This window comes from Miniopterus natalensis, chromosome 16 (assembly GCF_054644295.1).
Source record: "Miniopterus natalensis isolate mMinNat1 chromosome 16, mMinNat1.hap1, whole genome shotgun sequence".
NCBI classification, from domain to species: domain Eukaryota; kingdom Metazoa; phylum Chordata; class Mammalia; order Chiroptera; family Miniopteridae; genus Miniopterus; species Miniopterus natalensis.
The window spans coordinates 25,034,560-25,062,010 of NC_142096.1; the positions used below are offsets into that span (position 1 = coordinate 25,034,560).

Sequence of the window (27,451 nt, forward strand, 5' to 3'; positions counted from 1 at the left end):
TAACTGACATGGTCTCTGATTTTACACATCTTAGAAATTTAGAAATCACCATATTGGATGCATCGTTTCTATAAGATTATCTTTAAGTATTTACTGTTTACTATGCTATTTTTCCTGATGCTTTTCTGAGTTAATTTAGAATTACAATTCTGTTTTTCTATATCTAATACACTAGTTTTTAAAAAATGACTTACAATATTTGTATATTATATTGTGACTGTCCTATTTACAGATGAATTCAACTGTTTGAGGTTTCTGAGACCAGGAAGCTATTTTTAAACAATTGCAGACTCTTTTGAATTGTCTTAAAATGGCTATGTGGCCCTGTGACAGAGAAGTTTATATTTTAGGGCGTTATATTTTGCTTTACTTAATAAATCAGATTTTATTATATGATATGTTCTATATTAGAAATCAGTTTTTTCCCTCTGAAATATTTAAGAAATGCATACTGGGAGATTTGTAGGCAATCAGTCCATAAATAGAGGTATTGAATCATGTATCTTAGATCTCAAAGGGATTTAGGAGAACACCTGGACCAATCCCATACTTCCAATCAGGCCAAGAGTTATTATTCCTGCTTCTCAGATGAGTCCTTTGTCAGTGGCAGGATTATTGATGTGCCTGACAAGGCCTCAAATGTATTGACTACCCAGCACTTCCTGGCAATTGTCCAGGCTTCATCTGCCTGTGTTAATTTTTTGACTTTTTAGGTTCTAATATAGATTTACTTTTCAAGAAAATGGTTAGAGCAAAGGGGCTCCCTTTACTTGGTTTAAAATGTTTTATATTTAAAGCACTAGTTGCAGAAAGGAGTGATTTTCCTTATCCAAAACTACTTAAAATGATTGCTTATTTTTACTTAAAATTTCCCCACTCTGTTCTTCTAAAAGCCATTATCTAACTGGGCATATTTATTAGGAAAGTGACATGAAATGAGCACATGATTTGAGAAACTTCCTTGGTCTTCTCTGTGTGCACCATATAATTTAATTCTAAATATAAATATGTTCTACATAATTCAATGTGTGCTATAATCACTTTAAGACAGTACAGTTGTCCAAGAGCTCAGATTCCCCATTGCCCTTAAAATTCAGAGATGCTGCAGTGCAGTCGAGCTTGCCAAATTATTTGAAAAGCTAGTTACCGAACAATTTTCTTACCATGTAGTAATTATTCGTGAACACACATAGAAGTCTCTGCAGAGTGGAGAAGCAGATCTCAGATGCTTTGCCAAGTTTTAGGAGAAAATTTGCTAGCCTTTCTAAAAGTCATTCATTCCTGCGAAAGGGGCTGGTAGTGAACTTGTCTTACCCTGAAGCCTGGTTACCCTGTCACTTGGGAACACTTCTCCTAGAAATAAAATTTTATTTAACTTGTAGACATTCCACTAATTCCTCCTACTTCATTTAGGTCCAAGGATGGAACTAGAGGTGAATTTACTGTCTAGTATCATGAAATAAGGTGATGTCATGGATTTAATCAAGACTTTGTGGTTCCTGTTTCATTGTAGAATGCTAAATACTTTTGCCTTTTAATGGGCTATTTTCTGATTAATGACACTTAGCTACTAGATGGAAGCAAAGGAGAAAATTATTTGTGGATAATGTAGGATAGTCTAAAAGCTTTAATGGTATTTCAAAATACAGGGAGGAGATGAATAAAGAGCCTTGGGGGCTACTGAAGAAAGGAAATTTGAGGGCAGACTTCATTTTGCAGATGTCAGATGTCCCAGGATTGAGCCATGAACAAACTGCATTTTAGGATATTCAGTGAGCTGGGGATTCCCGGTAGGAATATGAGGGCTGGTGGTGGAATTATCTCTGAGGTCTCCTGAGCACTGTTCTGGTAAATGTATAAAAGAGGGCTCAGTGTCCCTATAGGCACCGACTTAATCGTTCTCACAGTCCCTCTGTCATGTGGCCTGTGAACCACTGGGATGTATCACAGACACATCAAACTTAAATTTGTTTCCAAAACTGAATTCTGGATTTTCTCATACTCAAATCCATTTCAGCCCCTCCATCATCAAGGTCTCCCCGTTCTCAGTAAAGTATTTCCCATCCCTTCAGCTCATGAGGCCGGGCCCGGGGTCTCACCTTTGATTGGCCCCTTTCCTTCCCCTTCTCCTTCCCCTCCAGTATTTCATCCAGTCTGCCAGTCAGACCTCAGGATGTGCCCACCCTATCACCTTAGACTGGGTCCCCAGCCTCCAGCTTCCAGCTGTGCCTCTCCGATACATTCTGCATTCACCCGTGCCAAAGGGGTCCGTAAAGGTAAACCATGCTAGTTTCCTGCTTGAAACCATTTGATGGCATTGCAATGCAATTAAAAATAGTATCAAGTGGCTCGTTGTGGCCTGCACAGCTCTACAGGATCTGCTCCTGTTCCCTCTCCAACTAAGCTCATCTCACTGAGTTCCAAGACACTAGCCTCTTTGGCAAACTACCTGGTCTGCCCTGCTCCTGAGGCCTGCCTGGCTGGCCTTGCACACACTTAAATGTCAGGCTAATGGCCAATGTATAGAGAGACTCTGCCTCGTTCCCCAGTGTAGAGTAGATATTCCTGTGTTCCGGTCTCTCACGTTATATTTTCTTAGATCTACTTTTTATACAACTCTTTTTACCCCTTCATTGTTATGTTAACTCTAAAGCCCCACAACAAGGCTTCTTTCTTGCTTACTCTCCATGCCCATGGGTCACAGGATCTCTGCTTCACACTGACCTCCCTCAGAGAGTCTGGCTGACAGCCCTCATCAGCTGGGACTTCTGATTGTCACAGCAGGGAGAGGGAATGAGGCTGACCCTGCTGGCAGTAAAGATTTCCATCCAGAAGGGACCCATGTCACCTCTACTCACATTGAAAGCAAGTCACATGGTCATTTAAATCATGGGGTAAGGGAAGCCACCCAGTCATGTGCCCAGGAGAGCTGGGATGTGGTGGTTCCTCTCTCCAGAGTGTGTCAGTGATATCCAGGGAGGGGGTGTTCTGCTGAATTTGGAAAGTACATGTATACAGCTGTGTGTCTCACCCCATCTCTAAAATGAGGATAATAATAATAATATCAACTTCATAAGGTGGTTTTAGGGATTGAATGAATTAGTATCTGTTAAGTACTTAGCATAGTGACTGCAGGAAGAGCTCACCAAATGTTAGCTATGACGAAGATGATGGTGATGATATTTAAATATCAGTGTAAAGAAAAAGGCACAGGTCAGTGCATATCCAGCATACAAAACTATTAATCTAGGGCATCAGGAAAAGATTGACCTGGACTGGCAAGCTGCTCAGGATTTTAATTGGGAATTAATAGACCTACTGTAGGTAGCTTAATATTATATATGAGCAAAAGTAAAGGAAAATGTTTCTGCACACACACATGTTAAGTGTTATGCCTTAGTTGCTTTTTAAAATCTAGAAATTTTATGCAAAAACATGGTGTCCAAAACTGTTTTTCTAACATTTGTTAGCATAACACTTGTTCCCACAGGGTCAATGTCAGCATAATTGCAGCTGTTTCAAATGAAAAGCAAATATGTGAATACAGTCCATATAACTTTGAAAGAAATGTTTATGCTTAGCCCCATGGCTTCTAATTTAAAAGAAACATAGAGGGCAGAGGACTCCTTGCAGAGTGAGAACTCCTGCAAACTCTTTGGTATTCAGAGCTCATCTGTCTGTGCAGGTTGGAGCTTGGGTAACTGGGGTTAATCTAATGTTTCAGTTTTGAGGGTGGAGGAAGTGAATACATATCCAGCCTGTCTTACAAGACATAAACGTATCGTTCCAAATAGGAGAACTGTTTTTACAATGATATGCAGCCTCACAGGGCCTTGAGCCATGTACCACAGCTTCCTGATTGTCACTGGTGTCTAAAAACCACCAACTGGCAATGTTATTCCCAGTGTCACCTCACAGTGAGACCTCACCTGACTACACGATTTGAAATTCTAGCTTTGGCTTCCTTCCTGTCTTTGTTTTTCTCCCTAACATTTGTTACTATCTGATATACTAGACAGTTTACTTGTTTACTGTTTATTTCCTCCCAGGAGATTTTAAGCTCCAAGAGGTCAGGGAATTTTGCTTGTTTGTAAACTTTGAAATCCACACTGAGCACAGTGCATAGTACAATACATGTGTCTAATTAATTAGTAAAAATCACTTAACAAATCTTTACTCAGTGCACTGGGTTTGATGTTATGGGAGATACGTTTCCTTTATCAGAGGTATAAGACATCTTCATGATCTTGAAATAAAACAAACGTGACATTGCTATGGACAAATGAGTGTCAATAAATGTGCATGTGCTATCAGAATGTCACTGTTATCTGGTAAATGAGAAGATACTGGTTGGCTAGAGAAGCCAAATATGGACCCCTTTTTTCAGATGTGGTTTCATTCAAGTTTATAGCATGCTGTTTGGTAGTGAAGACCGATTCCATTTTTATGTAATTTTGAGTTAGACAGTTCTAACAGAAACCTTTTACAGCCAAGCTGTACATTCAAGGCTAGCGTGGTGGAATCAGTGCTTGTCAAGGTCCAAAATCAAATTTTATACCAATTCAGCATCTGAAGGTGGCGTTTTTAGCCTTAAGCCAAGTTGGAAGAGCCCTTCATTGGGGCAGATTTGTGACATTTCATCCTGACCAATTGCAGATGATGTGGGAGGGAGCCCCTACTTGCTTCCCAGCCTTACCTCGTGTGTGACTTTGTTTCATCTTATGATCACAAGGGCCAGGACTCCTGTTAGTCTGAGCAGTGAGAAAGGACTGACAAATGGAGAAAGCTGGGAGACGGCTGAGGCAGGCCTAGGTGGGTGGGTGGCTTTTTAATAGCTGAGGGTAAGCACATTTAGTGTTTGCTTTAATATTTGGCCAGCCCAAGTATTTTCATATGGTGGTGCTAGTGGCTGATGCCAGGAGTGAGGTGAGGCCCAGTATGTACCAGGAATGTGTCGTTCTCATTTCATTCTCACAGTGGCCCTGTGAGTTAGTCATTCTTACTATTCCCGTGGCATGGATGGCAAAGAGGCCGTCATAGTTTTGCTCCAATAGCAAAGGTAATAAGTGGAGAACCAGGATTTGAACACAGCTTTCTAGTCTAAACTGTGCTCTTCCTATTACTTACTGTGAAGAAAAAAGTAAACTTCGTATGACAGGCTTCTGATGTGGTAGGATACTTGCTTCTTGCGAAGCACAGGTGCACTCTCGGCATATCTGCAAGCCTATCATAGCCGCCAGCAGGCAAAGAGCCAGTTTGAAAACGTGCGCTTCCTCTTTTTCTGTATCACAATGCAGCCTTCTGTCTTCGATAATGTATTCTCCTAAGTTAGAACGGAAGACGTCCGAGTGCATAGTCCCAACAGACAGTGACAACGAGAAGGCGGAAAGAAACAGCAAACGGGTCTGTTTCAATGTGGCAGGAGATGAGCAGGAAGATTCGGGCCATGACACCATCAGCAACAGAGACTCTTACAGGTAATGCGTCAGCTCCTTGAACTCATGTCATCAGCGAGGTCAAGCGGGATTCTGTGTTTTCCACAGAGGTCTTGAAAAAAAGTTTAATTATTGTTTTTGTTTATTACTCACAAAAGAACTGCTAGCTATAACCACACCCAGACAACATAACCTTTCACATTCTTCCCCTTTATAATTTGAGTAATTTGGAAAATATTTTCCTTTCCAGCTCTGTAGACCTAATGTGGGAAACTTGTTCTTTTTTGGATTGTGTAACATGTATGGCAAATAATCACATTGTGCCTATATTAATATTTTTCTTCAGATATCTGTTTTTGATTATTGGACAGTTGGCTAGTGAATAGGAGTTCTTTTTGTCTTGTTTCTCCCCTTTCTTTTTATATTTTATGTTCCAAGCTAATGGGACTAATCTTGCTTGCTCACCCCCATGACCAGCTTTTTGTATTTTTTCTCCTCTTGTGTGCCTTCTGTATAATTTTGGTAGGGCTGCTGGAACAAAGTACCAAGAACTGGGTGGCTTAAGCAACAGAAATTTGTTTATTTACTGTACTCAGCTCTGGCACTATAATTCCAAAATCAAGGTGTCAGCAGGGTGGGCTCCTTCTGAGGGCTGTGGGGCAGGGTCTGTCCCAGGCCTCTCTCCTTGGCTTGTAGACGGACGTCCTCTCCTCTGTCTCTTCACATCTTTTTCCCTCCAATTGTGTCTCTCTGTCCAAATTTTCTTTTCTTATAAGGACACCAGTTGTATTGGAGTAGAGCCCACCGTGATGACCTCATTTTAACTTGCTTACCGCTGTAAAGACCCGCACTCCAGATAAGGTCACCCTGGGTCTCTGAGGGTTAGACTTCAATGTACGGATTTGGGGAGGACCCAGTTCAACCCATCACACCACACAGCATCCCAACTCTGTCATCTTCCTGCCAGGCTCTCAAACGTGGCTCCTCCAATGGACTTCCCCAACTGAGAGTGCTTTTTCTCCTTTGCGTCCTTGCACCAACTGAAACCTCACCAAGGACTGTTGCAACCTGCCGTCTATGCTACGTGCTCAGCTTCAGCATCTCTCGCTTTCTTTACATTAATTAAAGCAACAACTCTCTTATTCACTCTTTATTATACAGTGTTTTACAATGAAAAGATATTAACTAATTATTGTTCAATCAAAGTTACTCCCACCAGAGATGTTTAATATATACTAATGGCTATTAAAACATATTTTTACCAGACATGTGGAAGAACAGGATGATCTCACTTAATTCCGACCACAATTCTATGTGGCTGGTTCTGATATTAGCTCCATTTTACAGATAGGGAAGCTGAGGCCCACAGAATTTCTCTATTTTACCTATGAGACCAGGTGGTCCAGCCCTCAGTGCTTCTCTCTTAACCACTATCCTATCCCAGTTTCTGTGTGAAAGGGATTTTAGCAAATACATGAGAGTTAACTATTCCTAGAGATTTAATAATATATCACATGGATGGACCACTTTTACCATTTCATTTACTTTTAGCTTCTAAGGATACTAATATACTCTTCAATAGGAACCAGTGGTTTCCTCTCCAGTGGGAAATTACTTGTCTAAAAATACTTTCTCACCTCAAATTCTAGTTATCAAATAATTAAAATTACCCTCACAGTCTCCCATTAGGCGAAAATAGAAATTTTAAATGTAAATTTAAAGTTAAATAAGTCATTTTCGCTTATTGTGAGAGGAAAAAATAATTTAATCTCCTGCACTATTTCAGATATGTGTAGTATATTCATATTCACGCACAACCATTTTAAGCCTTTCCTTTCACATTCCTGTGCTGAGCTCTGAGGTGTAGTGTCATTGGTAAGTTATAATTTAAGCTGCCAGGAAGGGTTCAAAGGCAGAGAACGGAAACAGGACTTAATTTCTCTCTGTTAACAAATTAACTACAGGCATATACCATCAAAGAGATTATGAAGAATTTTAAGTTTGGTTTGACTCCTAGTTTTATATCTATACATTTAAAAAATTTTTGTAACTGTGCATTTAAAGAAATTCATTTAAGATTACATTACATGACAAGAAAATTTGAAATATTAAATTTAAGATACACTTTTTTAAAAAAGGTAAACTGTTAGACAAGTTTATCTTTCTCTTCATTTTCTGTAAAACATACTAATACATAAAACTGTGGCATAAAAGTTTCTCTCATAAGAAATCACAGGACAAGCGTAGCAAATGCAATATTAAAGTCCATGTAACTCCCTTTCAGCGACTGCAACAGCAACAGGAATTCCATCGCCTCCTTCACGAGCATTTGCAGCAGCCAGTGCAGCTCATATTTTCACAGTGATGAAATGGACTCAGGTGCGTTTGGTGAGGGCATTGCTGCTTTTCGATGCTAGTCTCATTGGTCGTACTTTTCAGGGATTCACTTGCTAGATCCTTATGCATCTTACCTTTTATCTGCCATCCTTGGTGACTGCACATGTTGCATTTCAGTCTTATATGCTCGATAAAGTCAATTTCCAGTCCCATCGTAAACAGTAAATTAAAAAGAAATGAAGGCAACGAGCTAATTTTTTAATTACCTTAATATATGTTTTGTGATCTTTCTATGGTACTATGAAGAATGATAGGTCCACAGGAGGCAAGTTTTACTAAAACATTAGGCATTGTTGATTGGATGTGCACGTAGGAAGGGCTTCGAAACCAAAAGCTTTAGGACAGCAGACACACCTGAAGTGGCCTTGACCTAGGTGACGGGAGTAATGAGAAAAACACTGGATGATATAAGTGCCTCGTAAATATCTTGTTTTGTGTGTGTTACAAACAAGACTGTAGCCAATTAGGATAAATCTTAATTTTAAAACCTGCAGTTTATTTCAGCTATTTAACCTTCAGAAAAATGTACCATTTGAAAGAATTGGCATAGTGCAGTGTTCTTTCTGTGTGGCCCACTTTCACCCCACTTTCCAAGGATCAATAATCTGATGTCATCATCGTTATTAAATCTTTTGGAATTCATTTCCTGAACATGAGAAGTAGTGTATAGGAATAAGAGCTTATGTTTAAATATTTTTATTTTATTTATATTAAAATACTTTGGAATGTTAAAAATAAGATTAATGATTTTTTTTATATCTAGGTGATGAACTTCCACTAAGTGTTCGCATTTCTCATGAAAAACAGGATAAGATACATAGTTGCCTTGAGCATCTTTTCAGCCAGGTATGATTGGAACACTTGGGGGTATTTTTTTCTGTAGACTAAACTGTAGGAATCCCATTTTCAGATGTAGTGAAAAGAGTTCAGAATTAGAATAGAAAGGCCTTAGTCTGTTCCTCCACCCACTTTAACTCAATTTCCACAATTTAAAATGGGAACAAATATTCCTTCAGCCAGCTAACTCAAAGGATTATTATAATGTCAAGTATTTTACAGTCTTGGGAAAATTATAAAGAGTTATACACACAGGAGTTATTATTATTGTTTAATGTTTTTATTGATTTTTTTTTAGAAAGAGAGGAAGTGAGAGGGAGAGAGAGAGAGACAGAAACATCGATGAGAGAGAAACATTGATCAGCTGCCTCCTGCACTCCCCCTCCTGGGGATCGAGTCCACAGCCCGGGCATGTGTCCTGACCGGGAATCAAACCAGTGACCTCTTGGTGCATGAGACGATTCTCAAACAACTGAGCCACACCAGCCAGGACAGGAGTTATTTTTTAATTGTATGTTTCTTTTTTTAAAAAATCTATCTTTATTGATTTCAGAGAGAGGAAGGGGGAGGGAGAGAGAGAGATAGAAGCATCAATGATGAGAGAGCCATTGATTGGCTGCTGGCTGCACGCCCGGGGTGAGCCCGCAACCCGGGCATGTGCCCTGACTGAGAATCAAACCACGATCTCCTGGATCCTAGGTCGATGCTCAGCCACTGAGCCACACCCCACAGGCAATTGTTTATTTCTTTATGGGTTTTTAGAATACCTTATTTCTTGTTCAATTTTATTCCTGATTTCAAAAAGTACAAGATTGTCTCAGGACCCATATTGGTATTTTATAGTCTTAAAAATTTTATATCCATAACTAAAATTTATGATGTAGAAGCTTTTACTACTTTGAAGAGGATTTTGATAACTTTTTTTTAAAAATAACTCTAGAACCTTTACTTTTGTGAAGTGAATTTATATTTTGTATTACTATATGGTAGGATAGTAAGAAATGTCATTGCAAATGTTATCAGGTAAGTTTATTTCAACATTTTATTTAAAGGTAGATTTCATAAGAATCATGGGGTTTCAAAGAATGGTAATTAATTTAAGAAAAAAATATGTTGCAAGATTTACTCTTGGAAATATATATGATGTGTTGTGAGAATACGAAACTCTCTGAAGCTCTACTATTGTCATAGGTGGATTCAATTACCAATCTCCTAAAAGGGCAAGCTGTGGTCAGAGCCTTTGAGCAAACCAAGTACTTCACCCCAGGTCGAGGATTACAGGGTAAGGTTTAAAAAAGAACTGTTAGAAGCAATGGGGAAACAAAGTGGTAGACTATAGTTATGAAGCAAAAGCATAGTACAAAAAGAAAAGTTCCGGTTGCTCATGTTTCGTAATTCACTTAATACTGCTTCTATTTTTATAATTTTTGAATTTAAGTTAAAAAATTTCAGTATAAGATCTTCTAGGTTTCTTTGAAAGTTAAAATGTCTAATGCCTATCAGGGCCAGACTGAACAGAAATGAGTTAATTGAAGAGATGTAAGCGTTGAGTTGCTTGGGCTGAAACCAAGCCTAATGCCTACTTGCTCTTTTCCCATCGTGGGGAAGGGGGTTTGGGGATGTGGGTGGGCAAACAGAACGGGATCTAGACTTTCCACTTTCCAACATCTAGTTTAGGATGTTTAAAGTACAGTTTTTCATCTAAATTTGCTCCTTTGTTTAAACAATTGTAAGAAAATAATATTATGGTTTGGCTTTCTGTATTTAACACATTTTCTCCTGTGATATAGCTAAAGAAATTACTACCATGATTATAATTTAGGACAACAGCAAGGCAAACAAGAAAATCCTGAAGCTTACAGTCTTGGTAACCGTTTGGTAAATGGTTGAGAATTAAGAGAGATTTTTTGTGTCTATTAGAATTTCAGCAGGAAATGGAACCAAAGCTGAGTTGTCCAAAAAGGTTAAGACTCCACATCAAGCAAGATCCTTGGAATCTTCCCAGCAGTGTCCGGAGTCTTGCTCAGAACATCAGAAAGTTTGTTGAAGGTCAGGATGAAAAGCAAAGACTATCTCATGACATTAGCAATAATTATTTAAAAACCCATTAAAACCAAAAGTTCAGTAATGCTCTGATTACTATTTCAGTATTTCATGTTAAGAGGGAAATAAAAGGACTGTAAAGCATGATGTAAGAAGAGAGAAAGAAGGAAGAAGAGATTGCAGAACCTTATGTTCCAAGGATCTAAATGATCTGTATCATGGAGAATATTCTTAGTGAAGAAAATAAGGGCTTATACTTATGAAGACAAATGGAACATGGAGAGAGTTTCCATGTTTTATAATATGAAACAACATCAGAAAAATTTCTAAAGAATTCACAAAAGAGATGAAGCTAAATTTTATGGAAAGTCTAAAAAATCAAGTGTGCATCTGCATGAGAATCAAAATAATGACATTTGACATGTTTCATTTTTTAGAATTGTTTGTTTCAGTTGATGGTGTTATTATCTACCATGACCATGTTTCCTCAGTACCCTATAATTGGTACAACCTATAATTGGAGATAAAACTTCAAGACAACTCCAATAAGTGTGATGGCATGTTTAGAGTCAGAGTTATTAAGTAGAAAATTCTGAGAGTTTCCAACATGGTTATGGTGAAAAAGATGAAATGAGAAATTTGTTTAATTTTTTATATGTCTAGTTCAGTGATTTTATTCTCGATATTTGGCCAGCGGTTGGTGGTATCTGGAGATACATTTTGGTTGTCATAATTATGGATATACTACTGGCATCTAGTGGGTAGAGCCCAGGGATGCTACTGAGCATTTTGCAATGTACAGGACAGTTTCTCACAATAAAGAATTATTTGGCCCAAAATGTTAATAGTGCTAAGGTCAAGGAACCTGTACAATAAGTATTATGCCTGTGTTTAAATTTTTATTCCACAGTCATCTGTATGTCAGCTGGATGTGGTAAATAGTATCCAGCAAAAGTACAGCATTACCCCAGTCATTGCCATCACTTTAGAGTAAATTAGAGAGAGTCATATATGGGGGATAGAGAGAGCCCACTCAACAGATTACCTTAGTGGTGCTTGACCAGAAAATTCCAGACTGTTGATAATGGTTATATTTCCAGGAAGGTTGAAACAGCATTTAAGTCACGTATTAAATATAGGTTTGATGTCACGAGTTTTGGTAGCACAAGTGACGCCATTTGAGTTTTCTCTTTTACAGTACTTTCCTGATAAAAGATAGCTCTTAAACTCGACAGAGTCTGAGCCTGCCACTTAATCCCTTTGCGCCTCAGTTTCTTCATTTTGGGGGCCTCTTTTCATAAATGACGGAGATGGTTTAAATGTTCTATGATTACTGAATCTTCTTCCTAGAAATATACTCAATATACCAGCTTAGGCATTGTTCAGAGATCAGTAGAAAAGTTTGTACAGATATGAAAAACTCCAAATAAATCACAGCAATTCTATTGTGTGATAAAATCTTTTGTTCTCGACAGCTGGATTTCTTGGCTTTATTTTTATTTTATAGCTAAACATAATGGTTACTTGTAACATTTTATACTATCACACTTAAAACTCCCCAAAATAATGAAGAGCAAAAATGATAATTACATTTTTTAAAGGCTTTCAGACTTAAGGAATTTAGGCATGTACTTTACAAAGTAAAAGGTCTGTTTTCACTGAATAGATGCCAGTATTGTAACACTCCTAAAATTTATAATTCATGGGTCTAAATGAAGTTGTTCTCATCATCCCTGAGTTTTTTACCTTATATTGATTTTAGAGTAAATGAAATATCGATTACGAACAGAGAAATCCTTAAACATTTTTTTGTTGCTCTGACTATTGTGAACCTATCTAGAATAGGATGCAGCCTAACTTTTATTTCCCATAATCTTGGGCATGTAAAAAACTCTGTGGGTTTTTATATTTATGTATTGCAAGTAAACTATTTGCCAATTGGAAGTAAATGGACACTTAACTCATTGAACACATAGCAATGAATATGAAGTTCATACATGTCATTTATGAAACATTTGTGATTGAGCCTGTTTGGAGATTGGGTGGGGAAATGAGTATTTGGAAACATTTAGTATTTTTCTGTTCTTTAGGGCACCATCTTGACTTATAGATAGAAAAGAGAGACCATATATATATGCATGTGTGTATATGTATATGTATATATGTATATTTTACATAATCTATAAATATAATCTATATAATTATATATAAACTAGACTTCTAATATATATTGTGTAATATAATATATATAATTATATATAGGGTGTACCCAAATATATATATACCCACTTTGAATAATTATAAAGGCAATGTTGATTAAAATACATTACATTTTCAAATTGAACTATCAGCTATTAAAGTGTGTATACATTTTTTTGGGACACCCTGTATTGTATATATGATCTTTAAAAATTTAAATAACTAAGAAAAATACTGTTTCATAGTTTATTGATCAAGACTATGACAACTGTAGGAGTTTAGAGAATTCCATGTAAGTTCTAGCAGCTAAGGAGGACCTATGGAGGCAGCAGGATTTGAATGATGTTTCATAGGCTCACATAATTCAGATCTAGGAGGCATTTCAGGGTCTTGAGGAATGGGTACAATTTAATTAGGCAGGTAGGAAAGAATAACATTTCAAGTGAATGGGATTTTTATTGTCTGATGTAATGAGATTATGCTAGTTTTTACTATAGTACAGTTAAAGTGTGGCAGGAAAAGACTGAACAACTAACTGATATGTTTTGTTGTTTTTTTTCTCTGCAGAGGTAAAGTGTAGGATACTTCTGGCACTTCTTGAATATTCAGGTAATATTTTTCATTATTTTTATTATTGAAAATTATTGTGGACCATGACCTTAGAAGTTTTCTGATATCAAGGCAATGCCTTCAGCAAAATAGATGGAAATGTGATCCCTACCTTCTCTAAAGTCTTGCAAAGATAGAAAAAAACTTAGTTTTAATAAAAACACAAAATGTATACTTATCTTCGATTATAAGTAGAAACATTAAAAAACAAAGTAACATTTATATAGAATATCATTTAGAGCCCTGGCCAGGTCACTCAGTTAGAGTGTCATCCTGGTATGCCAAAGTTGTGGGTTCTATCTCTGGTCAAGGCACATACAAGAAGCAACCAGTGCATGCATAAATGGGTGGAACAACAAGCCAGTGTTTCTCTTCCTTTCCCTCTCTCTCTCAAATCAATTTTTAAAAGAAGAATATATAGTAAAAAGAGAAGAGAAGCGGGTTTGGTACAGTTAGTTGTGCAAATGGGATATATTGTGAAACTGTGTGTCTAACTTTTGTATATGAACAAAGACGTCAAGGGGTGGGGAAATGGACTGTGCTTTTGATGGGAGAAGTCTCAATCTCAAAATCATACCACTCGGGCATGAATATAGACAGGAGGATTTTATCACCACTTCTACAACCCACCACGATTGGAAAATTTAAATCATAAATAAATGAATGGAGAAGCCAAGTTAAGAAGTTTTGTCTGTTGGTTGTTCTTTGCCTTAAGCATAAATTTCTTACATTTTTTTAAGTTTCTTACATGTGGTTGTACTAATAACCACACAGTTGATGGACCTCATTTTTATGTATTTCATCAGGTCCTCACAATCATTCTGTGAGAATATAATTACCTTTCCACCATTTTAAAAGTGAAGAAATTAATCAGGAAGATCAATAATAATTAAAAATTTAAAATCAGGCAGATTATTAATAATAACTAGTAAGTGGTGTTTATTCAACATGTTTTTGAGCATCTGGATGATGCTTTATCGAGTTACATGAATGAGTAAATAGTAGGTGGCAGATTTGAAATTCAAACTTATGCCAGTTTCAGAAGTGGTCCTGGAATGTGTTACTTTATTCATTAATATTCAAGTGGCTGTTCTTACAGATCCTTATTTTGATTTCAATTTTATTTTCTTATCCTTATCATGATCCTTCTGTTTCCTACTTTATTCCCTCAGTCTTTGTTCCCTCTTATATATTGCATGGCACCAAAACAGTAGCCAAATTACTCCATATGGTTGGCTGTGAAATTACTCTTCACTTGAAAAGGGTAGACTGTGTCTGCTAAATACTGTTCTTAACTTGCTTTAATTCCTGTCTCTCTCTGATCTTCTCTTTTTGTTTCCTTGTTTATTTGCCTTTCTTTTTCCTACCATCTCAGAACAATGACTGGGATTGCCTGTATGTCTAGAAACGATCTCATTCTTTTTAGACCAGCTAGCTAACTGTGGAACTTGACCTTTTAAAACTGTGAGATTAAATGAAGTGTTAATACTTCAAAATATCTTTGTAGAAAATGAGTTTAAGTAGGTACTTAAAAACTGAAATGAAACAGAAGCATTTGATATGTTTTTAAAAATCCATTTTTTTAGTCTATGTCCACCACAAGAGAATGCTTATTCTGCAAAAGAAATAAACAAGCTGTCACACACACAAAAAAACACTGCTCTCTGCTTTTCTTCTTTTGCTGGAAGCTGGAAGCAGCAATTGTGATTCTTACTGACGTTCTTATTGATAAAAATGAGGAATGAGAATAGCTTTGGAAAAAGGTGGACACTTGTGAATTTTAAACAGCTGTATAATTAAAAAGAAAAAACCCTATATGTTTTTTCTGGGAGTTAGCTTATTTTGATTTCTTTCTTTATCACGTTGTTCCCTCTCCGTTCAGCAATAAAACTGAGCACCCACTTACTGCCGGGCACCATGCTAGATGCTAGAGAAAAGAAGAATCACCATAATAATACTGTCCAATTTCACTTTGTTAAATGCTCTAAGTGTTTATATCTCTATCTTTATTGCAGACCTCAGAAAATAGGAGTACCCCATTTTACATATAAGAATCTAATACTTAGGAGTATATGGTTTGAAATTGGTAGAATGGGTAGATGAGAGCAGAATATATGCCTCTAAAGCCCATGAGCTTAATTCACACGTTATATGTTCTATGCCACTTTTCCTGGCCTTCTGTGCTGAAGGTGCCTGGGGTTCCCAAGCAAGTGAACAGGCTCTCACAAGGACAGGTCTTTAGGCATCTAGTACAGGAATGCCCCCAGGCCTGGTGCACAATACAAGTGCACAGTACTTCCTGAAGGAGAGGGGAGATGTCACAGGGGAGATGACATTTTAACAGGCCACCATTTCAGCCATTCAATGAGGTTCAACGAGTTGACTCTTGACCAATGATTAAAAGTTTGCTAATGGAGAGGAGATAAGCGCCCACAGCCAGAGGGCCAGTGGACCAAGGTGTGAGCTGTAGGGCGTTTTGTGCTTGAGGAATGCTGAGCAGTCCTGTGTGGCTCAGGGAGACCTGTACAGCCACTGTTCTGGCTGTTCTCAAATACATTGTTTTATTATATTCTACGACAATCTTGTGAAGATTTTTTTCGATTGTCTGGGATGGATGGAGGGAAGTGATGTGTTGAGAAACTATAAATGTAAGTTGGCTATAGACAGAGATTCCTTTCTGCTACCCAGTTTTTCACCTTTGTTATTCTTGGGAGATAATAACACGTCAAAAGTCCCTTGAAAAGCTCTTAATATCTGATGCGCACTTTGAAATCTATGCAAACTAGTTAATTACTCTCTGTTGAAAATAGGAAGGGAGCAATTGAAAATCACCCCATGAAGTAATACGCATTTATTAAGTGTTTTTCATTTGAAAATATGTTGGTTTAAGATTTCAATAGCAGTGTGTCTAAAGGCATCTTGCTTATCTACTCTCTCAATTTGCTGGGAGCATAGACATGGCCAAGTGCTCAACTTGGACTTCTTTATACCCCCAGTAATTGGTGCAATGTTTAATTCTTGTGGGGCATTCAGTGTTAAAGTTTGAATTAATGAATGAATGCAACTTTTGTGTGGTTAGTTCTGATTTCATAATGAGGCTGAATGAAAATTTTAATTTGGCTTAAAATGCATACAAAATTTAGTAGCAAAGAGTAGAAGAAGCATCTAAGTATTTATTTTAAGCTAAAAGAAGAAGAAATTTGAGGATTTCTTCTCAAAAGCAATTTGGAGATAATTATTTCTACTAGTAGCAAAGTTACTAACCCTTGTGATCTCTTCTAAAGCTCACAGTGGAACCATGTCCTTCTTTTTCCAGACTTTAGCCTTCCACTCCCGATAAAAGCAATTTCTTTCCACTTAGATTTTTATTAAGAAATTATTCTCAGTTTATAGGTGAGATTATTCCTGCCAAAGCTACTGAAGTATATTTTAAAATTGCCCCAGATGTACTGTTTTTCTATAGGACAAAATAAAAGAAAAGCAACAATGCACAAGTAAGGTATAGGGCAATTTTTGCTTATTTAGTCTTGGTCTTGAACCTCAGTCCTCTAGCTGTACTTTTGGGCTGAAAGCTCTCTGAAGTCCCCTTTTAAGTCCAAATAAATCCAGAAATCTCATGAAGCCAGAGAATGAGTTCAGACATTTTCATTTCATTTCATTTCATTCATTTGTCTGTTAGTTGCTCTACTGGTTTATTATTTTCATACATTAATTCAGTAAATATTTATTGAGTGTCCACATTCTGTTAGAAATTATGCACAACAACAATATAAGTGTTTTGCTTTTTTCTTAATTGAGAATTGGACAGAGTTCTTTCACAGTTTAGTCCTTTGACTTATAAAATGCTCTTTTCCATCTATTAGAACAGGGCACATGGTATAGAACTATTTAAGGAAAATGTCTACCATGCATTGTTGATTAAATTAGTAAGTTGACCATGTGGAATTGCCATATTCAACTATCTGACCTCCTGAAACAACAAGTTCTTATAGTTAAACCTAATAAATGAATATTTTCAGTATAAAATTATATATTTTTAATAATTGTTTTTCTAATAAAATTTTTAGGAGTAGTTTTTGCTAATAGTGAAACTATTGCAATTGCTAATAGCAATTACATTATGTGTACACATGCCTTTGATGGTTATTAAAAACAGGTGTTTTGTGTTCTTGGTAAACATCTTAAAAAGTATGTAACATTAATTTCAATAATGCAAAATTTCAATACTGAACAAAGGCAGCCTTTATACTATGTTATATACTGATATTGACAATACTTTTTCATTTCAGAAGATTCTGAGTCCTCAAAATATTAATTTGGCTTAAATAGACTTTTGGGAATATGGCTATTTTTACCTTTGTTGTTCTTTTAGTACAAGTATTTTTTCAGTGTATATTAATATATGGCTGGTGTTTATAGTATTTATGTACTTTGCATATATCTCAGGCACAGCTTCTTTCCATTTGGAAAAACTGTGACCCAGGAGTGGCAGTTCACATAGTAAACATACCTTCAAAGTGGTTCAGTGGAAATGCCAGTCAATTGCAGAATAAGAATCCTAGTAGGCATTTTTTTTTTACTTTAGTATTAATGATAATGTATTTTATTTGCCAGCACAAACTGAAAAATTGGACTTTGAGTTTCCTTTAGGAAAGTTCTATGCATAACAAATGCAAATTGTCGACCATCAGAAAAAAAAAAAAGTAAATAAATAAAGCCTTAGTTTTTTTCCCCTCGGACTTTATAAAGCAATTTAGGGATTACAAAATAAAGTCACGATATCAACTAAGAAAAAATTACTTTAATGTTTCTAACATTTTGGGGTGTTTCGTGTTTTCGAAGAAACCAATTTGCTAAAATGTACGTGCTCATTCGGAGCCTCAGCCCCGCACCCTCGCCTGGTGTGAGCCTAGTGCAAGGGCGAGGTGACCGCGCGTGCGGGCTTGTGGGCTGGTTTGATGCACCCCATTTCTCAAAACGCCTCTGTTCTCCCGGATCGCAGACAGTGAGCCACAGCTCCGAAGAGACATGGTTTTCTGCCAGAGTCTCGTGGCCACAGTCTGCGCCTTCTCTGAGCAGCTCCTGGCAGCCTTAAACCAGATGTTTGACAACAGCAAGGAGAATGAGATGGAGACGTGGGAGGCCAGCAGGAGGTGGCTGGACCAGATCGCCAACGCAGGTGTCCTTTTCCACTTCCAGTCGCTCCTGTCGCCAAACTTGGTAAGGAACCACGGTGTCTGTGGCAGCTGCAGCATCCGTTGTAACATATTCCCAAGTAACAAGTGGTTATTCGTGATCCTATCAGCAGTCATTCAGCTTCTTCGAAAGCATATATTTTTCCCCGGGCAAGTGTGGCTCTGATAGGCATGTAAAAGGAGCTCTTTCTTTCCTGATTTTGATCCAGTCTCAGAGGCTGCTAAAAGCTGAGAGCCTCCATCTGTTATTAATCCTGCCTCCCTAAGCACTGACTGCTAAGGTCGTCGGGGGAATGAGGGCCTTCCTGCTACCGTTCATTATTTCCAGCACAGGGAAGAGCCTGCTCTGAAACCTAGCCTCCCGCTGAGGCTGATATTCTGGAGCATTCTTGATAGAGAGCTCTGACAACTCGCATGTCACACAGTCTGACAATCTGTTTAAAATTTGCATGTGTTAAGTGATTCTATTTCCTTCCTTTGTAATCATGTTTGTCCTGTTAAATCTAAGAACATTGCCTTAATTATGGTAGAATGTTCCAATGTTTATGCATTAGTTTTCCACAGTGGGTGTGAAGAAAGCATCTCGAAATACATGATTGATAACACTGTGGTGAACTTAGAGGTTTTTTACCCATACTTTCTGTGGTTCTGGAAGTTGTCATGGTGTTTAAAGGCAAATATATCCACTTCTAAGTATAAACTTAAGGTGCTAGCTAAACGGAATTGTGATTTTGAACATCACATGTTATTTTATCTGTTAAAGTACGCAGAAAATATAGCTACATGGTTAAGATTTTAAATGCATGTATATGAGTTTATACATCAAAATAATGTTTTTCTTCAATGGCATTGAGGGTAGGGAGTCATTGCTGTATTGTACGGTCGTAAAAGGTTCTGGAATGATAAGGTAAGGAAGCCCATCTCATTGTACTTCAGAGAAACAATTAGATTCTCCTGAAAAGACTCTATACTCCACATGGGTGATCAGTTTCTTATTTGGTTGCTAATACAACCAAATAAGACATTTAATTAATGAAAAATTTTAAATATGGCACTTTTGAAAATGTGTTTAAAAATAAAAATTAATCATTGTCTATAAAATAGAAATTACATAAGACAGGAAGCCTACGTCCTAACATATGGTAGGCATTAAGTGTTGAATGAATGAATAAATGAATGAATAGGGCTCTATTTCTATTTTGTTCTTACTTTAACACTGACATTGTTTAATCAAGTGCTGGTACTTTAAACTTAATTTTAGTTGAAATTTTATTTATTTATAATTCATATCTCTGATAAGTGACATATCCAAGTTATATAATGAATTCTTAAAACTAAACAATAAAAAGACAACTCAAAAAGTGGGCAAAGAACTTGAATGGTTTCTCCAAAGAATATATGAAATTGCCAAAAAACATAAAAAAGATGAACATCATTAGCCATTGGGGAAATGCAACTCAAAACTACAGTGAGATACTCTATCACATGTGATGTGGATGGCTATAGTCCAAAAGACTGTCAATTTTAAGTATTGGTGAGGTGGTGGGGATGTAAAACAGTGGAGCAATTTTGGAACAGAATTTCCATATTACCCAGAAATTTTATTCCTAGGTAATACCCAAGAGAAATGAAAACTTACATTCACACAAAAACTTGTACACAAATGTTCTTAGAGAGATATTCACAATAACTAAAACATGGACATGACTGAATATCCATGAACTGATGAATGGATAAACAAGTTGTGGTATATCCATACAGTAGAACATTATTCAGCAATAAAAAGGAATGAGGTACCGATACCTCATTCAACATGGATGAAAGTTGAAAATGTTATGCAACATGAAATAAGCCAGTTACAAAAGACCACATATAATGCGACTCCATTATTATTCATTGTGTGAAATAGTCAAATCTTAGAGACTGAAAGTAGGCTAGTAGTTACCTGGGGCTAAGGATTGGGGGTTGGACTGTGGGGAGTGAATGCTTATGGGTACTGAGTTTCTTTTTAAGGTGGTGAAAATATTCTAAAATTAGATGGTAGTTATTTATATAGCTCTGAATATACTAGAAACCCCTGAGCTGTGCACTTTACATGGGTGAATTTTATAGTATGTGAATTACATCTCAAGAAAGCTGTATTTTTTTTAAATTGTTCTTGCAAAACATTTTTTGTTTATTACAGAATTGATTAAAAATCCAAAGGTTACAAGAAAAAAATGATACCCAGAGTCTTTCTGCCTCTAAAACAAGAGCATAAATGCCTCCCAGGACTGTGAAGGGCTCTCTGGGAGCTGCAGGCTCTGCGGCCTGTGTTCCTGAGCTCTGAGCACAGTCCTGGTCGCTTGGGTGTGGCTTTAGTCACATCAGTTGCAGCTTTGTGGCATGCACTTTAGCAAGCAGAGTCCAGCCTCTTTGGAACTTTTCTTCCTGTGTGTATTCCTCTCAACTGGAAAAATGCTGATTCTTTAGTCCTGTCTTTCCATTTCCGTTCATGGCATTTTTCGACTGCCTCAAAGGACTTTAAAAAATAGCAGTTTAGGAAACATGTATCCAGCACTCACTGCATACCATACACTATATTATGTACCACACCAACGTGCAAAGGTGACAATTCTCTTAACCTCTTGATTTCTACTCAGTGATTCTTTTTTACACAATGGAAATTCTTTACTGTCGCCTGCAGTTTCTACTAATGCTGCCCAAAATATATGGCTATAAACATAAAGCAACTTTTAAAACGTGTGTAAAGCATGTTAACGTTATTGCTTAAAAGTATCATTAACATTCTTAAGGAAACAAATGTCACCTTTAAAAGGTAAGCGATATATCATAACGCTCATTATTCTTTCATGAGAAAATTAGTAAAAGGCTCTACGTAGTGCACTAAATTGCTCATAGGAAGGCGAGAACCTAGCACTAGGAAGATGGTATTGCTGAGACAGGCACTGAACTTGTTACCACGTCTGGCCTTACCTGGCCCAGCTAGAAAATAACATGCTGTAAGAATAAAACAAGTGGCTAAAACAAATCAGATCTTACAGGATTCTAGGGTAAGGCCCCATAAGGGCAAGTGAGACGAAAATGGTTCTTATCCCCAAGCCCTTCGAAAGAAAAATCATTACACACATGCAGATTGCTTTGATCACAGTTTTGATAAATTCCAAAATGGATAATGCACAGGTTACCTTATTATAAAATAGGATGACCATTATGTATTTTGGTTTTTTAATAAAACAACATTTTTGCCTTTCAGTTGTTGCATTTATAAGATTATAGAAATTTAGAAGCAAATGGCATGCTTTTTTGGTACAGAGTTATTTGTAGGTAATTAAATATGATTAGCCTCTAGCTACAAAATAGGCTAAAGAGTTGTGTAGAACCATTTAGACAATTGAGAAAATTAAAAGTATAAAACTATAAAAGAAATTTGTAACTGAGAGATTTATTAATTTTATTTTAGATAGCAAACTTTTAGTTAAGTGTTGATAATTTGATTTGTATGTGAATAAAACAGGCGAAGTTAGCTTGGGCCTGGAGATGTTATGTTATGTAACGTTATGTAATGTTAAGCTACACGGTGTTATGCTCTGCTGTGTTATGTGGTCTACACAATCCTATTATATCACCCCTGTATTGTTGGTTTTTCTTTCTTTCCAGACAGATGAACAGGCCATGCTAGAAGATACACTGGTTGCACTATTTGATCTGGAAAAGGTTTCTTTTTACTTTAAACCATCAGAAGAGGAACCACTGGTTGCAAGTACATAGTTAAATGTTTTATAGAATTTTTTGCTGTCAAACAATGTATGGTAGTACTTTGATATTAATATATTTAATATGAACTTCAAATTGTTTTATTTAAAATACAATATTTAGAGAAATTAATTAAGAACAGCAATTTGGAAAGGATAGAAAGTATATATAACTTAAATCTACAGATAATTCCAAACTTTTATATATTAGTTTGGCCTCCAGAACTCTTTGAGTGTGTGCATCAGATTTTGTGCTAGTCAAGATTTTCTTCCCTTCTTTTTAATTTTTGTTATTGTGGTAAAACATACATACCATAAAACTGACTAACCAATTTTCAGTGCAGAATTCAGTGGCATTAAGTATATTTACAATGTTGTGCAATCATTTCCAACATTCATCTCCAGAATTCTTTTCAGTTTCCCCCTCCTTTAGTCCCTGGTAACCTCTTTTCAGCTTTCTGTCTCTATGAAGTCGCCTATGCTAGGTAGCTCATAGAAGTAGGGTCATAGAATATTTGTTCTTTCTACTGCATTTTTATATCAAAAATTTTTTTAAATAAAACGACTGCCCTAATATTCTGGCTGTGTAGATAAACTCTGTAGCTTCCAAAACTTTTTCTCAAATATGTAGCAAAATTGACTGAATCGAGTTTGCCCTCCGTATCTTCAGATGTTCCTATAGAGAATGTATTAGTGGGCAATGAAAACAAGTATTTAGAGCCAATAAGAAACAGAGGAATCCTATGTTATGCTCACATTGTATAAAATTTAGATCTAAACCAATGGAGAAAGACATTGTAATTATCTGATCTCACAATAATTGATAAAAGTTATAATTTTGAAGTAGACACAGATTCAATACTTTTTGCCAGCTTAAAAATGAAAATTGAAAATCATTTCATCTGAGTGTCAAGAATTTTAATGTGTATAAATATAATCACAATAACTATCTTGATTCATTTATCTATCCTCTAAAATATTCAAGCTGGCAAAAGCTTTTTCTGTCTTGTTCACTGTTGTATCTCTAGTACCCAAGAGAGTGCCTAGAATGGAAAAGGCAACATTTTCCCCCAAGGAAATGAATGAACAAGCATCAGTTAAGTATATGTACTGCCACAAGCAAAAGGGCTTTACGATTATAAAAGTGGAAGGAAAAACAAATTTAGTGTGAAGAATGAAGTAGAGAACTTGCAACAGGACACAGTTTTATCTAATGTTGCAAAGAAGTTACTTAATGAAATGAGGGACTGAAAAGTATTCCTTTGATTTAGCAATTTGACATCATTAGACATAATAAAGGCAGTAATTTAGAGATATACTTTCGGAGAAATAGCAATACCTAGGGTTTAATCTCTATTTCTTTTAGTTTCTGCAAGTTACCACTTATCTACTATTTCAACATTGTCATAAATAGGTTTAAAATTTATCTTTGAGTCCAAGAAATCTTTAGCAGCTTGCTATTTTTCTGTCTCTTGTTTGTCATTAGTGTGAGGATCTTATGTATTATGGTAGATGTTAACTTCTCCGGAGCTGGGAAGGGTTCTTACTTATTTTCACACTTCTAGTACAATAAATAGAGACTCAATAAATATTCATTTAATCCATGATCTGATTTAAGAATGATAATCATTCATTCATTCATCAAAAATTTCTTAAATTCCTACTACGACCAAGCACTGTTTTAGGTGTTGGATATGGTAGAGAACCAGACAGCCCTCAGAGGGCTGATATTCAAGTGGGGACATATAAATAATACACAAGACAAAATGAGGTAATTTGATAATAAATTAGAAGATAATAATATGAATGTAAAAGGGAAATAGAAGAGAACACGGGATGAAAATTCAGGGGCAGATGGAAGGGTCCCGATGTTTAACAAGCTAGGGAGGGAAGCCTTCCTAAGGAGGAGAGCAGAGACCTGCAGGGGTGAAGGGAGCAAGTCAGCCAGGCATTTGGGAGGGGTGTTCCAGAGTTACTGGAGGCCTGGCATGCTCTCAGGATCGGAAGGAGCCCTGTGTGCCTGGAGCGGAGTGACTGAGGGGAAAAGAGTAGGAGATAAGGGAGAGGAGGCCAGACCATTGAAAGAACTTTGCCTTTCTAGTTAGGCCATGGGGCAGAGGAATGACATGCTCTGCCTTACCTATGGAAGGCTGCCTCCGACTGCTGTGTTGAATAGACCATTCCTGGGGCAGGGCAGAAGCAAGGAGAGCAGTTAGGAAGCTACTGTAGTGGCCCGGGTGCAAGATGAGGGTGACTTGACCTTGACAGTAGCTGTGGAGATGGTAAAAGCCATTGATTCTGTATGTATTAAATTATGAAGATAAGAAAACAGAATTTTATTAAATGTTCACCTTCACTGATAAATAAGAGAGTACAAGAAAATGAATTACAATGTTAGGAATATAGGTTATATTCAAGGGAGAATTTGTCTGCTAAAGGGAATTATTTGATAAGGATAATACTATTTGAACAAATTGTATGGCCTTCTGTGGGCATGTATAAAAATGGGATATATTTTCACTTACTTGAGTAATGTAGGCACAACTTTGCTGAAGGTAGATAAACTCTATTTTCACAATATAACTTAATGTGTTTTTTTCTTCTACATTTTGCCTGAGGAACTATATACTCACAGGAGCACTGTTTTCCATGGTTTAAATATGACACTTCTGGTGAACAAGCAGAAGAGGAACCAGTATCATAAGCTTGATAAAGTATTTACTATTGAATATCCACTAGGAGAGATTTAACATTGACATATTGAAAATATACTGTTAAAGATAATTAAGACCATTAAGTAACATTAGTATGTAAATGTAGATGAATCTGTGACAAACACAAAAACTGTGAGATCCATTTGACAATACATTTGTGAAACCTCATTTAGTGAAAGGTCAGATCCAATGCTTTATTATTAGATATTCCAAATAAAATAAAAATGATGATAGGTCCAGCCGGTGTGGTTCAGTGGTTGAACATTGGCCCATGCACCAAGAGGTCACCAGTTCGATTCCAGGTCAGGCCACATGCCCGGGTTGTAGGCTCGATCCCTGGGAGGGACGTGCAGGGGGCTGCTGATCGATATTTCTCTCTCATTGATGTTTCTATCTTTCTCTCCCTCTCCGTTGCTCTCTCTCTAAAATCAATAAAAATATTAAAAAATAACAATGATGACAGGAACTAGTTATTCTAAGTTAATTTCAGGAAAGAAGAGAATTATTCAGTACCCAAGAGTCATCACATCTTATTTATGTGGTGTAAGGAAACCAGAGCTTTATCATTAATTGCATGTGATTTAATTTCTTTAAGCACAGAAGCAGAGGTGTCAGCTTGACTAATTAATATGTGTCACTATAATGAAAACTAGCTGGCTGCATGTCTATGCGAGAAGGACTTGAGTGCAGAAGGTGGAAGCATGAAGACATAAAAAGAACAAATAGAACATTGACCTTGAAGTCAAGAAGCCTTAGTTCAGATCCTGGCTCTGTTCTTACCTGCAAACATGACAATATTAGCTTTCCCTGACTCACAGGGTTGTGAAGTTTAAATAAAGTAATGTATTTGAAAGTCTCTAGCATTAAATGAGGCTCATGGTAATATTTGGTAAATATTCAAATCCATCCTCCTTGCTTTATTACTCTGTATTCTTTTTAAAAAATGTTATTTATCATTATTCATACTTATTTTTATATTAAAGAATAGTGAGAGTCTGAAATACGGCATGGCTAGCATGTAGAATTCGAACATTTGGATTGAAGACAGTTCATTTGCTTGGAGGAAATAATCATTAAGTGTATGCAACATGCTAAGTGCTAAACTAAATTTTGGGGATATAATGGTGACTCAGTAAAACAAAGTCCCTGTTGTCATAAAGCTTAGAGACCAGTGAGAAATAGAAAGGAATAAATGGGTGATTTGACTCACTTCAGTATAGGGAAAGTACAAGATGCTTCCCATCTCGTGCTATGTAATTGGTGGAGGAATAAAGGAGCTAAATGATCAGATAGTATATAATTAAATTTTGTGGGAAATCTATATGTTTTTGGAGAATAATATAATGACAGCAGATCTTCCGCTTTCAAATTGTGATACAGGTAATTTTACAGTAACTATTAGGGGAGTGACTATTTCTGAGCCCCCACTCTCTATGTGCCTGGAGCGGTGATGCCGTGTCCCTGTTTTCATGGAGCTCACAGCCTAGTTGGGAGACAAGGGAGGAACTTTGTCAACTTTGTTTTTCATAGTTGATAAATTTCCACAAATAAAAGGCAGCAATTTTCAACTCCACATTATTAAGCATTTTTCAGGCACACCAAATACTTTGAGAGAAATGGCTTTCCATTCTTTTATGTAGTACTCTTAGTTTTTTACTTCATTTAAAATTCAGTGTACTTGATTATTTCCACTTTTAGTTTCTTAATTTCTGGTAAAGCATCTTTATTTGTTCTTTGTTAGTCCTATAATCCATATTATAGGACTCAACTGTTGCATTACTATTTTCATTTCAATAACATTATTTGTTCGGTAATGCAGAGGTTGGATACATTGGTGCCAAAGAGTAAAGAGATGGAATTTAACAAAATTAAAATATATATGAAAGACATTATATGAAAAGGAGAGCTAGAAGATACCAGTATTTAAACTATATAAATCTGTATTTTCTTTGGTGTCCATGCATCTTTTTTCCTTTATTTTAGAAGCAGGAAAACAAAAACGGATTTTCCCAATCATTAAAATGCAGTTAATTTCCAACTCTGTAACTGAGAAGTTTATTTATTATTTTTTCTAAACCAAAATCCTTCATCTCTCTTTAAAAAAGTAAAAATAAAATGAGCATTATTAGTATAGGCATAGCAGAGACTTGTACATGCTAATACAATGCTTCTATTGATTGCAGAATTACATACATTTAACAAGAAAATTGGAATTTTTATTAATGGTATTTAATCTTGAACTCTACTTTTTTACACAGTTTTATTTC

General features: G+C 36.5%; 1 protein-coding gene across 1 annotated transcript in view; it reads left to right on the forward strand.

Annotated features, from left to right (window-relative positions):
- The window catches only part of PREX2 (phosphatidylinositol-3,4,5-trisphosphate dependent Rac exchange factor 2), a 179,432-nt gene that overhangs the window by 114,251 nt on the left and 37,730 nt on the right, over positions 1–27,451 (forward strand). Inside the window, exons 26-33 of the mRNA XM_087825421.1 lie at positions 5,298–5,477; positions 7,720–7,814; positions 8,596–8,678; positions 9,861–9,951; positions 10,590–10,718; positions 13,479–13,520; positions 18,523–18,740; positions 22,376–22,478. Coding sequence (XP_087681547.1) covers positions 5,298–5,477; positions 7,720–7,814; positions 8,596–8,678; positions 9,861–9,951; positions 10,590–10,718; positions 13,479–13,520; positions 18,523–18,740; positions 22,376–22,478 — 941 coding nt within the window. The remainder of the gene's footprint in view (positions 1–5,297; positions 5,478–7,719; positions 7,815–8,595; positions 8,679–9,860; positions 9,952–10,589; positions 10,719–13,478; positions 13,521–18,522; positions 18,741–22,375; positions 22,479–27,451) is intronic.